The sequence below is a fragment of the Alligator mississippiensis genome, chromosome 2 (genome assembly GCF_030867095.1).
Source record: "Alligator mississippiensis isolate rAllMis1 chromosome 2, rAllMis1, whole genome shotgun sequence".
In the NCBI taxonomy this organism is placed as follows: Eukaryota; Metazoa; Chordata; order Crocodylia; family Alligatoridae; genus Alligator; species Alligator mississippiensis.
In genome coordinates this window covers 301685850-301701438 of record NC_081825.1, presented here as the reverse complement: position 1 = coordinate 301701438, position 15589 = coordinate 301685850, and the positions used below count along the sequence as shown (strand labels likewise).

General features: G+C 46.5%; 1 protein-coding gene across 1 annotated transcript; it reads right to left on the bottom strand.

Annotated features, from left to right (window-relative positions):
• Positions 1–4563: 4563 nt before the first annotated feature.
• On the bottom strand, positions 4564–8472 carry LOC132248449 (uncharacterized). The gene is made up of 2 exons (XM_059721393.1): positions 7966–8472; positions 4564–5649 (listed from the first exon to the last, which is right to left on the bottom strand). Exon 2 carries the CDS (start codon positions 5555–5557, stop codon positions 4889–4891), a length of 669 nt encoding a protein of 222 aa, XP_059577376.1. The 5' UTR covers positions 5558–5649; positions 7966–8472; the 3' UTR covers positions 4564–4888.
• Between the last annotated feature and the right edge of the window lie 7117 nt (positions 8473–15589).

The following is a 15589-nucleotide window of genomic DNA, read 5'->3' as shown; positions in this document are numbered from 1 at the left end:
GGGCTATGCAAATTGTTGGGGGGGGGGGCTTGTTTGGGGGCTAAACTAAAAAGAAAAAAAAAGGCAAGTCAGACCGAATGCAGATACTTATCTTCCAGTCATTACTGATTAAACAAAAATAAACCAAAGCAACCCCCCTCCTCCGTCCCCACATTTGGGGTCTAACCAAACACGTCATGTTACTCCACATTGAATATTTCATTTGAAGAAAAATGTTTTCCCCATAGAATCATGTTTAAGGCATTCATGGAAGAAATCATTGTTCGAATGTGTGCCCTGATCAAGCAGAAAGTGGGTCTGAATCTCAGGATCTCCTACTCCTGAGTGAGTGCCCTCTGCACCAGGCTACGGGACATCTTGGCATGAGGGTCATGCAGTCTCTTTGCCTCTCTCTCTCACTCTCTTTCAGAAAGGTCTTCAGGACTTAACTCCCAGAGAAGTCTGATAGTTGTGGATCCTGGATGGACAAGCAAACCAGGCCTCCTCTTTTCCTCTCCATTTCCTACCTGGGTAGCTTAGGTAGCTCCCCACCTAGGCTAGTTTCTGGGGAGCCCTGCATTCAGCACCTTATTTTCCCCATACCTCGCTGGAGGATCCTGGGCCCCCAAGTTAGGGTTGAGGATTTCACTGAATGACACGGGGTAGGGACAGACATTACTCATACACCAGTTTAAGTGACTGGAAACCAGTTTAAACCTGTAACATAACAGAAGTTTAGTGCACATAAGCCTGTTTCAAAATGGCCCGAACCAATTTAAGATAGACCTGGATGGATGCAACCTAAGTCAAATTTAACTGGCTTAACTTAAATCAAACTTAACTGGTTTAGGTTAAACCGGTTTATTGCACTTCTGTCCCAGATCCCCTCCTGACTCAAGTTAACTGACAGTCCTGCAGCATCCCAGGATGCTTTGCACCTCCCCACAACCCTCCCCTTGCTGGGTGAGCAGGCTAGGCTTGGGCTGTGCTCCAGTCGAGCAGGGCCGGCCCAGCCCCAGGCTGTCACAGAGCTGAGACAGAAAAGCCTCTGTTCTCCAGCTCTGCTCCTGCCTGCACCTGTCAGCCTGGTGGGATGGGGGAGTGAGGCAGGGGAACAGAGACCCCCTTCCCAGACCTGGCTCTGACCCCCGGTGTGCGAGGGTTTCCCCCAAGACCCAGGAAAGTCACTGACATGGTGGAGTGGTCCCTTCAGCCTGGGGCCAGCCCAGACCTCTGAGTCTTAGCAGGGGGTTTCTTACCCCTGTAGGGTTTCCAAAACTCTGCCACTAGTGCAGAGGGGGAATTTCCCCCCTTCCACTTCTCCACATGGTCTGGCACTGGCTCAGCCCCACTCCCATAAGTGCATATTGGGGACAGTCCCTCCAGCCAGGGGTCTAGCCAATGCCAGACCATGCTGAGGGGTGGAAAGGGGAAATTCCCCTTCTGCACTGGCAGCAGGGCTCAGGGCACCCTGCCTGGGGTGGAGAACTCCACCAGGGCACAGGGATCCTGCCATGTGGGCTGATGACCAGCACCAGCTGGGACCCAGGCTAGAAGGACTGCCCCCCCCCCCATAGGGGGCCAGCAGGGGGTTGGGGGGGGCTGTGCTGGGCAGCCAATTAGGTCTGGGCCACACTCGGCTGCAATTGGGCGCCCCCAGCAATAGCCAGCAGATTGGGAGGAGTGATCTAGCAGCCCTCAGCTTTTGGCTGGCCCCTGGCTGCCTTTCCAGGTTCAAAAGTGCACATCACTTTGCTTCATTATCGGTTCAATCAACACAGCTTAGGGCACCTAACTGAACTGATTCAGCTTTCTGATTGTCTGCACTTAGCCAGGGAGCCTAAGACTTGGACCCTGCAACATCTGGGTACCTTTGAGGATCTACCTTCATTCACCATGTCAATCAGCCATGTGCTTAAATCCTCCTGAAGTCAATTGAACTTCGAATGCTTTTTTCAAAAGGCAATAAAATACTCCTAGTGAAAGTCAAGTCCTGGCAACAGTTCTTTGCTGGATCAGGGCCTGGGTGGATATTTGCACTCGGATAATGCCAAGCTAACATGCCCTGACATTGCTTTGCATCAGATCTTCTTTAGTCCTTCCCAGCTTTGCAAAGAGCAACAACAGACACAGTAAGTTTTCCTTGGCCTGAGAGAAATAAACTACAGGGTTTCCATTGCATGCACTAGGAGTCCAACGGGGGAAAATGGCCTCTATTAATCATGCTAACCACATAGAGCTGACATTTGCCATCAGATAATGCTGGAGTTTTATAAGAAAGCTTTAATATAACCACCAACCCCTGCAGTGATACTGCAAACATGATTTAGTAAAACATCTAGGTCTGGCACTGACATAAACAATGCATGATTGAAGAGTCCAGTGTGAGCTAAGTGTAGCACATCCGAGGTGGCCTCAACCTCTGCCTAGTCCTTGACCCACTCTGCATAAGGAGATCAGTGTCAGACTCGGCTAAGTGGAGGCCTACCAGATAAGAAATGACAAATGCAGATTGTTTTCTTCTTGACAGACTCATTAGTTTACAGTGAGTTAGAGCCACTGTGAAGAGCAGGTTTTTGCTTGCTTTTCTAGTTGAAGAGTGTTGTGAGTGATGGAGATGCCATGAGGAGGCTGATGGGTTTGATCTAAGGGTGCATGCCAAATACTAACGCCAGAAGAAGCCACCGAACAGATAAAATCGGACGAGCATATTATCCCTCCTGCAAAAGGTCCTTGAAATCACCTACTTGTCCCTCAGCCCCCCACATCTCATCTCTTAGGCGTGACGCGTTCAATCGAGACTAACACCGGAAATGGCAGTTCCTCTCCATCACTGCAAATACCGACACCTGAACAGCCAGTGACACTTCTGGACGGGTGTCTTATGCTGTGTAAATCATTCCAGCCTCTCATTTGTGACATGTATTACCCTTGGCAAGGGAGAAGAGGGAAGCGCTAGGTAGCCTCAGTGAAATAATAGTCAGATGGACAGATGCCCTTCTACTCAATGGGCCACAGTGGAAAATATATCGCCAGCCTCTGTAGGACTGAAGGGAAAAAAGAACAAACTGCCTCAGAGTAGATACATTTTCAGCTCTATTTGGGCTATGATATAGCTGCAGCTCTTCCTTTCCAAGGTCTACAACAACGGTTTTCAAGCAGAGGTGGCACAACACCCTGGGGTCCCATGAGAAAGTGCCAAGGGTGCTGCGATGCCAGAACTGCTGCCACCACTGTGGGGTGAAACTTCCCCATGGACCTATTTGCAGCAGGAACTGGGAAGAGCTGCAGCAGAAACAGAGCATCAGTCTGCACTATACAAGGTAGAAGGCGTGCCTTTCTGATGCAGTCGCTTCTCAGTTGTATTGTTCAGGTCTCAGGTGCCACTAAGCTTTGAGAAGCTGTGCAGGGATGGTCTTAAGTCTACAAAGGTTGAGAGCCACTGGTCTACACCCATTTCTAAAACTGACCTCGCCTGCACCATAGATAAAATGCCACAATTGCTTTAAACAACAAGGCTTTGGTTTGAATAGACTTAGAGCCATATTCAGACGAGCGCAGCCATGCATTATGTTGCGCTGCAAACACGTCTGCAGCACCACATACTGCACATTCAGATGTTCTCTGCACTGCAAAGGAGTGCTGCTCATGTGTGCACTGCTCCGCTTCTTTTTTCTGTGTTTTTTCTGGACCTCTGGTTATTCAAGGGTCAGAAAAAACTCACAGAAAAAAAAATGGAGCAGTGTATGCATGGGCAGCGCATGCAAAAAACAGGGCCGGGCCACCCAGAGCTGCACTGTGGCTGCTGACCATGCTCTGCATGGCAGAATCACTACTGCTGCAGCCCTGGAGGCCCCCAACATCCTGGGTAAGGCTGCTGGGGCCAGCCCAGTGCTGGCCCCAGCCTCCCCTACCCAACCTGGGGTAATTTGCCATGCACCAAAGTGCGCGTGGCACGGGCATTCTCCAGGGGCAAGTAGCAGTGGTGCAAGGGGCATTTCCCAGGGACAAGTAGCAAGCAGCTACTTGTCCCCGGGGAACCAAACGTCCATGCTCCTGTGGACACTGCCATAATGGTCAGTGGTCATCTGGTCCAGCCACCTACATAAATGTAGTTTCCCCATCAGGGAACCAAAGTCATGTCGCCCAGGGGACAGGGCAGGATACCCAATGCTATACTAATGGAGAAGGGGCAGGCTAGTCAGAGTGCAAGAGGCCACTTGCTTAATGCTCATTCCTTCACTGTACACTTCCCCACTGAGAACCAGGCTGTGGTTTAACATCCACAGTGTAATTCCATACATATATTTATCTACAAACCTATTCATTTTCCTTCCCATGCCTTGCAGCTCTTGAGGCACCTTTTGAGCCTAAAGTGACAGATAAGTTCCTGCCATTATCCTGTTGACCAAATGTCAACTGTTGTGCTCCTGCTAGTACCTTTCACCCATGTTTTGTTACTCCTTTATTGCTCGTTTTAACTGGTCGGATTTGCGAGCAGAATGGGGTTTTTTTTGGTAAAGCAAGACAACAAGGTCACATTAGCAGGCCTCAGTCCCAACACAGCTTTTTATTGCTGGCAAATAGAATAATAAAGAGTTGTGTGTAAATGCAGTTGATTTACATGCTCAGTCAAATCAGCTATAGTCAAAGCACTGGTGGCAGAGAGATTTACCTTGTAGATCAATTCGGTTGTTGAAAAATGAATGTGAAACAGGCCACGCTGCTGTAAGTAACATTTAATCCAGAGGTACTGCAAGCCCACAGGTAAGCTGGGCATTCTGGGACCTGTGCTGCCTACCATGCTTAGATATTCATAGATTCATAGATTCATAGATGTTAGGGTCGGAAGGGACCTCAATAGATCATCAAGTCCAACCCCCTGCATAAGCAGGAAAGAGTGCTGGGTCTAAATGACCCCAGCTAGATACTCATCTAACCTCCTCTTGAAGACCCCCAGGGTAGGGGAGAGCACCACCTCCCTTGGGAGCCCGTTCCAGACCTTGGCCACTCGAACTGTGAAGAAGTTCTTCCTAATGTCCAGTCTAAATCTGCTCTCTGCTAGCTTGTGGCCATTGTTTCTTGTAACCCCCGGGGGCGCCTTGATGAATAAATCCTCACCAATTCCCTTCTGTGCCCCCGTGATGAACTTATAGGCAGCCACAAGGTCGCCTCTCAACCTTCTCTTGCGGAGGCTGAAAAGGTTCAGTTTCACTAGTCTCTCCTCGTAGGGCTTGGTCTGCAGGCCCTTGACCATACGAGTTGCCCTTTGCTGTACCCTCTCCAGGTTATCCGCATCCTTCTTGAAGTGCAGCGCCCAGAATTGCACGCAGTACTCCAACTGCGGTCTGACCAGCGCCCGATAGAGGGGAAGTATCACCTCCCTGGACCTATTTGTCATGCATCTGCTGATGCACGATAAAGTGCCATTGGCTTTTCTGATGGCTTCGTCACACTGCCGGCTCATGTTCAACTTGGAGTCCACAACATATGTTCTTCCCCATGTGAGTTTTGAGTCGTGACTTAGTACGTAACTGAACAGCAACAAGAGAATGTAATTTAGAGTTTGGCAAATCATGGCTGCTTTGCCATGGGCAGCCCAGATGAGTTGTGGTGAGCAATCTTAACCAAGTCCTGTACAACTGAAAGAAGTCTTTACTTCAGGTACTTCTAAAAAAAAAAAAAAAAATTAAATAAATAAATAAATAAATAAAAAGCATGTTAAGAGCCATTGAAATGGAGTAACTATGTTTATCCACCTTAAGGGCAGGCTTTAAGGCACACAAATTAATGAATGTTATCTTCAAAATAAATGCTATTAAATCAAAAATCTGTTTACCAAAGATAGCTTATATCTTTTCTTCAGAAATAGACTGAGTATTTGGTTGCTACTAGGCCTGTGCGAAGTAGCTAGTATTCATTTTGAATTGGGATTTGGCCGATTCAGGAGTCAGTGATTCGATTTGGTGATTTGAATAACTGCCTCAAATTGGTTCGGCTGAATCCGATTCAGAGATTCAGCCGCCACCAAATCAGCTGAATCTCTGAATCAAACAGGCCCCATCCCCCACCCACTCTCCCAGCCCCGTCAATGGCTGCCCTTCCTGGCCCCAGCATCCCGACCCTTTTTATGTTTTTTTTTAAGCCCTGAACTCATGGACTCCTGCAAGGTGGGGGGGGAGGGCAATTCCTGCTGCCCCCCACTGCCGCATGCTGTGTGTGGGGGGGTGGGGCTCTCCCATGAGCCCCCAGAAGCCCCAATGGCCACTGCAGCAGCTGGTGAATGTAGAGCTTTTTTTTTTTTTTTTTTTTTTTAAATGCCAGGGCCGGGCAGGGTAGCCATTGATGGGCTGGGAGAGCGGGCGGAAGATAAGGGGCACTCAGGGGGGCTGGGGGAGCAGGCAGGGGTTGTAACCTGACAGGGGTCCCCCCTTGGTCCCCTTCCCCCTCCTCCAGCCTGCCCCTTTCTTACTGACTTGCTTCCTGCAGCAGCAAGTGGGGACTGTCTGAATCTCCAAAGCTCTCCGAATCAATTAGAAGCTCTCCAAATTGATTCGGACCTTTTTATTGGTCTCCTGATTCAATTCAGATTTGGAGATTCAGCTGCTGAATCGGGCCAAGTCTCCTCCGAATCGAATCAACACCCGAAGCTTCACCCTAGTTGCTACCTGAAGTTGTTCACAGCTGAAATGACAATATCATTCCAATATCTAAATAAAATCATTACAAGAACAATTTCAGTCTAATCCCTTGGTGATGATTTGACAGATACCATCTCACCAATAACATTGTACTGAATAAGAAGTTTGCCTCTCCTTAATGCTGAATTGTGGCTTCTTTGTTCTTTGTCTTTTGCTACTTTTTACCGGACAACATAAAAATGAACAAACTGAGACAGGATAAGAGTATTGAGATGCAAGTGCCATGCTAATAACTCAATTCAAAGCAATTTATTCACTTCTCCTTGCATAGTCTCCCCTGAAGGTAGAATTCAAACCTCTTTCAGGGGGTTGGTAGGATCGAAGTACTAAACACGGTCCCCTTTCATTTGCTCATTGTTTCCATGAGATGTTCTTGGTAACATCTTCGGTTCGCTAAGGGTGAATTTCTCAGCCAAGTTGCAGATCTTCCACTTCATGTTCAAATTCCTTTTGTCTTCGTTGTAAAATATTCTCAGAGTCTCTTTAAAGTTAAAACTCTTACCTGTTCTCCTTGTGCTTTGTTCACATTTGCTGAAATGCCCTTTCAGCTCCATCAGAATTTGATAGGAGTTGAAATTCTGATCAAATGTTTCTCTTTTCAACTCAAGGCTCTCAGCTGTTTTTAAAAAAGACTTTTCAAACTAAAATCATACTTTAACATCATCGTTAAACTTAAATTTTCCTTTCAAAAAAGCATTGTCTGTTCTTAAAAATCCTTCAAGGGGTCGTTCTTGTCTTTCTGAGCTTGATAAAAAAAGTTGCTTAAGCGCTGCTAGATAAGTAATTAAATCACCAATTAATATAAATAGTTGATACTCAGATGGCTTCTTCTATTAGTAACCACTAAAAGCAAGGTTCTTTGATTGCATATTAGCACATAAATTATCTAAATGTTCACATAGCAACAGCATCAGGACATTATTTCATTAAAAGTTTGCATTCAGATGCAAAATATTTGCATATGAAGATTATAAAAGGAACTCCTCCACCCATCTTCAGTTTTTAAGGAATGGACACCGGTTTTAGGTTGTAACTGGGAAAATTAGCTGAGAAATAAACAAAAATATTCCATGGAGAGGTATCATTTCTCTAAACAAGACAGTTTTTTGCAATGTTTCATAAAATACGTAAAAGAATATTTTTTTAGCCTTAAATCTAAAATGTTTCTCCCTGAAGAAGAAAAAAAGAAGTGAAAGAGGCAGAGAAACTGCTGGCCTAGCATTTATGCTACACATCCCTTCGTGTTGAAATCCTGAAAGACAACTATCTTCAAATTACTTACAACCTTTCTGAGAAGCTGTTTCTGTTCAGTATTTTCCTTTTAACAAAATGATTCCCATGATTAAAATCTGCAGCAGTCACTCAATTTTCCATTTAAAACTCCTACCCCACAGCCTATGTAAGAAAAAAAATCACAACAGTTAACATTTAAATATGTCTGTCTAACATCACATAAAATAAAACCTGCGATCCAGAATTTGCAATCAGACCTGGTGGTGTGAAGTGTAAATTTTTAGCCAAGAAGGAAATATTCTTATTGAATTTCATGAGAGAGTCTCATATTGCCCCTGTTAGTTATACAGGAATAAGGCAAGTCCTTGAAAAAATCACTAATAGGGCTGAACATTTTATCTGATAAAGCAAGCATCTAAAAACAAGCATATGAGTTATTGCTCTTCAAGTATTTTGTGGGAAAGGATATTTGTCTCCTTAAATTCAGGAAAGGCAGTGGCAACTTTACAACAGACTAAATGACTCTGCATATTAATTAGTATTCATCATTTCATCAGTCTGAAAGTTTGTCCCCCAAAACGTGGTTCCAACAATCTCACATTTTGGATTAGATTTCTAACCAAATCTACAAAACAGCCTCATCGAGGACTGGATGTGGAGGATGGCTGACAAATGGGTAAAACTGTTAAGCTTTGTATATATCTGTAGCAAACTTGTCACTTCTTCAGCGGGTCCCCATTTCTTACACAGGGTCTAACGGTTCAATTTACAAATGCTATTGGCATTTAGATATTGATGCTTAAACGCCCCTGAAGAGGCCTGCTGAAAATAACTTACAAACCTAAATGATACAAAATGCAAGTGCTTTTTTTCTCCACTACATTATACATACAAAACTGACAACATAACCTTACCAGAAACATTTATCCTGCTTCTTCTGTGTCTTGTCTTTGAGTTTTCCATGGCATAACAAGCACCCCTCTTTAGATTCTTCTGGCATCTTTTGTTCCTTTACATCAGGGTTTCTGTACATAACATACGAATGAAATAATAGTCATATCAAAGCAAGGTCTTCCTTGTTAAGTGAACAGGAAGACAGAGGATTGAAATCTGGTATTAACGTCTGGGTACCAAGCCTCCTTACAAAGGCCAGACAACTGGGTTATCCCGAACAGTACCCAAAGATTAGCCATGTGGGCAGTGATTTTTTGGGTAGTATCTTTTATTGGACCAACTGCATGTTTGGGATAAGATTAGGCAAGCTTTTGAATGCAGTGCATTCTTCTTCAGGTCAGTTCAGCAATGATGCATGTAATGGCAATGATGCATGTCATTTTCAAGTCAACTTTATGGCATGCAATGAAATTCAGTGTCAAAAGGAGCAAGACCAAAAGACTCTGTAATGCTCATAAGCAATAACCTTTTTCTCTGTTGAGACTCAAAAAGCCAGCTTTGGAGGTTGTAAATGGGGGAATTAAACAGCCCCAACCCTCCACGGATAGAGCAACTCATTTCAGGAAGGGATCAGACAAATTTATGGAGGGCAGGCCCATCAATAGAACAATGAGGGATGTATCCTCTGACATCCCTAGACCAATGATGGTTGATGTCAGAGAGGATATGGTATCGGAAGGATCACTCTAGGCATACCCTGTTCATATACCGTCCCTCTAAAGCAGGGTTTGGCAATCTATGGCTCATGGGCCAGATCCAGCCTGCATAGCTGTTAGATTTAGCCCAGGGCTGGGGTTGTTCAGCTTGCTTCAGCAGTGTTCAGTGGTAGGGCACTGTGGCCCCACCAAGGCCAGGTAATGGGGATACGTAGCAGGGCTGTGCGAAGCTTTGGGTGGTGATTTGATTTGAAGGAGATTCAGCCTGATTCAGTGGCCAAATCTCCAAATCTGAATTAAATCAGCAGACCAATTTAAAGGTCTGAATTAATTCAAAGCTCTCCAAATTTTTGGAAAAGATTCAGAGAGCTTTGATGATTCGGGCAGTCCCCGGTGACTGTAGTAGGGATCTGCAGCCAACTCCGAGCTGGTAAGTATTAGGGGTGGGGGGAGGGGACCAAAGGGGGACCCCTGCCAGCTCCCCCAACCCCCCTGCTCCCCCAGCCCCCCGACCCCCACCTGGTTCCCTAGCCCCCACATGGCTGCCTTGCACACCCCAGATCCCAGAACTTAAAAAAAAGCCCCAGTACTCACCAGGTACTTCCGGGCAGGGGGAGTGATCCCCACTGCCCCCCATTGAATGGGGGGCTCTGCCACAGGCCCCCTGACCCCCCTGCTCCCCCAGCCCCCCACGGGTGTCCTGCCCAGGCCAGCTCCAGCCCTTTAAAAAGCAAAAACCAAGAAAAGCCCTAGGACTCACCACTCCTGCAGCAGCCTCAGGGTTTCATGGGCTCGTGCAGAGCCCCCCACATGGTGCAGGGCAGTGCGGGGCAGCAGGGATCTCCCCCCACACCTGCAAAAGCGATGAGCACAGGGGGAGGTTTCTTAAAGGGCTGGAGCTTGCCTGGGCGGGGCACCTGTGGGGGGGCTGGGGAGCAAGGGGGTTGGGGGCTCATACAGAGCCCGACCAAGCAGCGTGGGCCAGTGGGGGGTAGCAGGGATTGCTCCCTGCCCAGCAGCACCTGGTGAGCACCGGGGCTTTTTTTAACAAGTGCCGGGAGCTGGGGCAGCCATTGTTGGGCTGGGAGAGGGGCGGGGGATGGGCCTGGCTGATTCAGAGATTCGGCTGAATCAAATTGAGACGGTGATTTGAATCACCGAATCGAATCACTGTCCCCCAAATCAGCTGAATCCAAATCCAAACCAAACACTAACTGCTTCGCACAGGTGTAATGCTTAGCCCATATGACAGTCAGTCCAGCCTACTGGCAAAAACACTGCCAATCACTGCTCTAAAGCATCTACACTTGGCTGCTGGCAGAGACAGGATACTGATGGACCACTGGTCCGAGTCAGTCTGGTGCTAATGTTCTTACCCTTAGTTAGTTCTGCATCGGCATGTTTTCATTTCCATTCTGCTTCCTCAAATGAGCAGCATTTATACAGCATGAAACTCCTGCCTTGAGCCAACTGCATGGTTGGGATAAAGTTAGACAAGTTTTGAATGCAGTGCCTTCTTCTTCTGGTCAGTTGGGCATGTCATTTCCAAGTCAACTTTATGGCATGCAATGAAATTCAGTGTCAAAAGGAATAAGACCAAAAGACTCTGTAATGCTCATAAACAAGAACCTTTTTTCTCTGTTGTGACTCAAAAAGCCAGCTTTGGAGGTTGTAAATGGGGGAATAAAACATCCCGCCCCTCCACAGAGGGGATTAGACAAATTTATGGAGGACAGGTACATAGATAGAACAAAGACAGATGTATCCTCTGACATCTCTAGACCAATGATGGTTGATGTCAGGGGGCCAGACCCGATGATCTTCCAAGGTCCCTTCCAGCCTTAGTCTATGAATCTATGAATGTCAGGGAGGATATGTCTTGGAAGGATCACTGTAGGCATACTCTGTTCACTTGCTCTCCCTCTAAAAGAGGGGTTGGCAATCTATGGCCTGCCAGCCAGATCCAGCCTGCATAGGCATTAGATTCAGCCCAGGGCTGGGGTTGTTCAGGTTGCTTCAGCAGTGTCCAGTGGTAGGGCACTTTGATTCCACCAAGGCCAGGTAACGGGGATGCTTCACCCAGACAACAGGCAGTCCATCCCACCAGCAAAAACACTGCCAATCACTGCTCCAAATCATCTCAATTTAGCTGAGGCAGAGACAGGATACTGATGGATCATTGGTTTGAGCCAGTCTGATGCTAATGTTCTTATGTCCTTACCCCGAGTTAGACATCTGCATGTTTTCATTTCCATTCTGCTTCTTCAATGTGCAGCATTTATACAGCATGAAACTCCTGCCTTGAGCCAACAGGGCAATGGCCAACACCATCATTTGAGGAAGGTGCCCTGTATGGAGAGAAGGAACAAGTGCAGGCACGACAACAGCCCAGACAGCTCTACACTGAATCAAAACAGGCCATGTGGAGGGTAGGTTGAAGCAGACTGGGGAACCTGCAACTACATGAGTGCAATGCAAAGCTCCCTGCATAGGGAAGGGATGGCAGCTGCTATTTCTTATGCTACAGCTGCTGCTCAAGGGTGTGTGACTAAACCTCCCACTGCCTGCCTAAGGCTTTAGGTAGGGGGGTGACTTCGCTTCCCTGAACCAGCTGGGAGTTTTGCAGGATTCAAGCTTTGTGCAGGCAACAGGAAGAAATTTCCCTCACAGCAATCTCCAGGATATTATCTAAGAGACGCTATGCAATTATCAAGTTGTATTGCAGAAGGGCGTTTAACTGAATGTGAATGGGCTCCCATCAATAATATCTGAGTGTTTGTTTATTGGCCTCTCCCACTTATCAAACTCTGATCATTAATATTCCCAAGTGGTAACTGAGAACAACCACAGAGCTCATCATGTTCACCGTGTTCCCTGCAACACATTCATCTTTCAGCTTCCCATTGATTTTCCTAAATGGTACTGGCTCATGGAAAATTACTGATCGCTTTAAACAACAGGCTGGTTTAAAAAGCTCATCCTTTATTGGCTCATCTTCATTCCTCTACACTTCATTCATTTTTCACTTTTGGGAGATGCTGATATACCCAGCAAAGTCACCTCCGTGACAGCAAAAGCAGCGTGTCATGAATTTCTATCAAATTACGGGCTACCCAGCCCCATTTGGTTGGAGGAAAGAGATGCAGAATGCTGTGTACAGATAACCAGCAGCTGGAGAATGGACTCTGGCTTGTACAATACCCCTGAAGGACAGTATGCCCACCAAATAAGAGCCATCTGGATGATAGGACTAACTCAAATAAACAGAGGCCTGGAATAAAAATGCTTAGCTCATTCACATTGGTAAAACTATGCTAGTTTACACCAGCTGAGGATGTAACCCAACCAGTTTCAGGCTAGATAAAGTCAACTACTGCATATCTGTCTGTCCCCAATGCCATAGCTTCTGATCACCCCACCCCAATCATTCAGACTCATCTCACCCATAGGGCCGGGCTGATAATCATGCACAGACTTAAGTTACTTAGCTTCAAGTCATATAGGCTAGGGACAGACATTCAACTGCCTGAACTGATTTAATCTTTGCAGGTTAGTCTAACCTGCCTAGGTTGAACCAGTTTGCCGCTGCACAGACATTTCCTTTGGACTGAAGAAATGCAGGCACATGCCTGCCGTGGCTCAGGCTAGAAGTCAGGGAGCACTATAGCAGCTCTCCTTTCCCTTCTATAGTGCTGAGCTGAAGTTGGGTGTGGCCATGCCCTGACAAGATGCTCTGATTAGGGAAGGATGTAAACCCCCACCCTGGCCTGCACCATCCAAAGCTTTTCCCCACTCTTTGCTCAAGGGGCAGGAGTGTTGCCAAACCCCAGTCCCCGGCTAGCCCTCTGAGGGAAAAGTGGGGTGTGCAGTATATGCATCTGTTGATGACACTGAGCTTTTCAATCTCCCTCTCCCTGCTTCTTCATTCTGTCTGCAAACTTGACAGGTGAGGGAGTCAGCAGGAAGCTGATAACACAGCGTTTACCAGCCCATCATAAAACAAAAGCCTCTCTCATTAGTTCAAGCTCTTCTTAAACAGCTTTTTCCAAGGAAAGAACAGAGGGACATTACCAGCTGACCTGTTGATTAGCTCCAAAAACCCCTAAGTGGACACTGTCCTGTCTGCCTTTGTCCCAATAAAAGTGGAGGCACGCACATACAGACATCTCTCAGCATTAGCTATCACACCACATGCCTGGGGTCCATGGGGCTGGGGTTTGTGCTGTGGGAGATGGGAGGCAGGGAGGGAGAGGATCCCTGCTTGAGCAGTGAGGGAAGCTAGGCAGACCCTGCTGTGCCTGCAATCTCCTGGTTGGGGTACAGAGGGGTGGGGCCAGCCCTGTTTTCTGGAGCAGGGAGCCCAGCCCAGCCCAGGGCTGAAAAGCAGTTGGGATGCTGGGGGACTCCAATTTAACTTAAACCAGGAAGGGGTCTGGGACAGACATTGCATAAACAGATTTGACCCAAATCAGTTAAGTCTGATACTACATTCAACCAGGCTTTATCTTAAACCAGATTCAGCCATTTTGAAACTGGTTTATGCTCACTCAACTTATGTTCTGTTACAGGTTTAAACCAGTTTCTGATCACTTAAACCAGTTTGTGTGTAATGTCTGTCCCTAGCCATAAGCTTTTGTGCCAGAGACCTTAGATCTCTTGAGTCCTGGAGAAGCATTCTGTGCACAAGAGTTGTGAGTCTGCATGTGCTCATGCACAACCCTTCATTGGCTTCCGACTGGCTTGGATCTAAAACAATGAGAAAGCCTGGAACTTGTACGGCTTCCTTGCACAGGAGATCTGCAAACCTTTGGATGAATTCAGACTAAAAGGCAGGTTTCTTCTGAAGCGTACTACCTCTCCAACTGTGTCTATTACTAGGTATCACTGAAGGCATAATGTCCACCTCTTAATTAGCCACTGTCCTTGATAATTAAGTGTGCCTTCAATATATCTCAATGCACTGTGGAATTGTTTGTTAGCACCTGTTAAATATTTGTACAGCTCCATCTGGCTGCCTTTTATATTTCGGCAGCATCCTTCCTTCTTCTCTCCTTGCGGACCTTACAGCCCTTCTTGAGCTCCTAAAATCTCCCCTTGGCCCAGCTCTGAGCCCCCTGTAGGTCATCTGAACTTCCTGATACCCAGGTTATATCAGCACTAGAAAACTAGATTTAGCATCCTCTGTGCTAGGATAAGGGCATGAGGTTTTGTTTTTTCCCTCTGTGTCATCTGATCTTAGCCCGATAGAATAATAGAACAGATGGAACCTGTCTATGCTACTGATTCCCCTATTAGCAAGGCTAAAAGTTTTGCAATGTTCCCACCATTGGGGCTTCAGAGTTCTGCAGCTTTGCTTGCTACAGAGCATGAACAAAGAGAGATTTTCCTGTGCTCTCTCTGCTTCTTCCCGCTGTCCTTTCCCATCTTTCACTCTTCAAGTGCCCATGTTGGCCACTTCAGGATCTGGCCAAACTTTTTATGCCAGAAAAGCTTTTGTACACATTCCAGAAGTGCCAACATCTGGCAATATAAAATAATATTCTGCATAAACCCAGATATTCTGACAAGGGCCAACACCTATACGAAACCCTGTATTGTCAGGCCAAGATGATCCTCATTGTGCATCACAGAAATTAAAACTGCAGGAAGATATTTGCTGCCATAGGGGTCTTGCTTTGTTTGCTACAAATGCAGGCCTGGGGGACCACCACTCACTGTTAGAGCTCACTGCAATTACAATGGATGTGACAGAACATTAGCTACGTAGATCTGTTCACACCTGGCTGTCTGTCCTAGTGGTTTACCATCCATATATCATGTTCATCACATACACTGAAGTTTAACATTTTTTTAATGTTATTAATAATATTAATGTTTAATTTGTACTCATTTCCTCTATCTTGTGGCACTTGCTTAGACATAGAACCATATAAAATGAGGTCTGGAAGGGACCTCAGAAGGTCACATCTAGTCCAACTCCCTGCTCAAGGCAGGACCATCCCCAACTACATCCTCCCAGCCAAGGCTTTGTCTACCCAGGTCTTAAACACCTCCAAAGATGGAGAA

What these genes read in the sequence shown, in the direction of transcription:
- LOC132248449 (XM_059721393.1), bottom strand. Translation starts at nt 5,557, where the DNA reads ATGATTTGCCAAACTCTAAATTACATTCTCTTGTTGCTGTTCAGTTAC.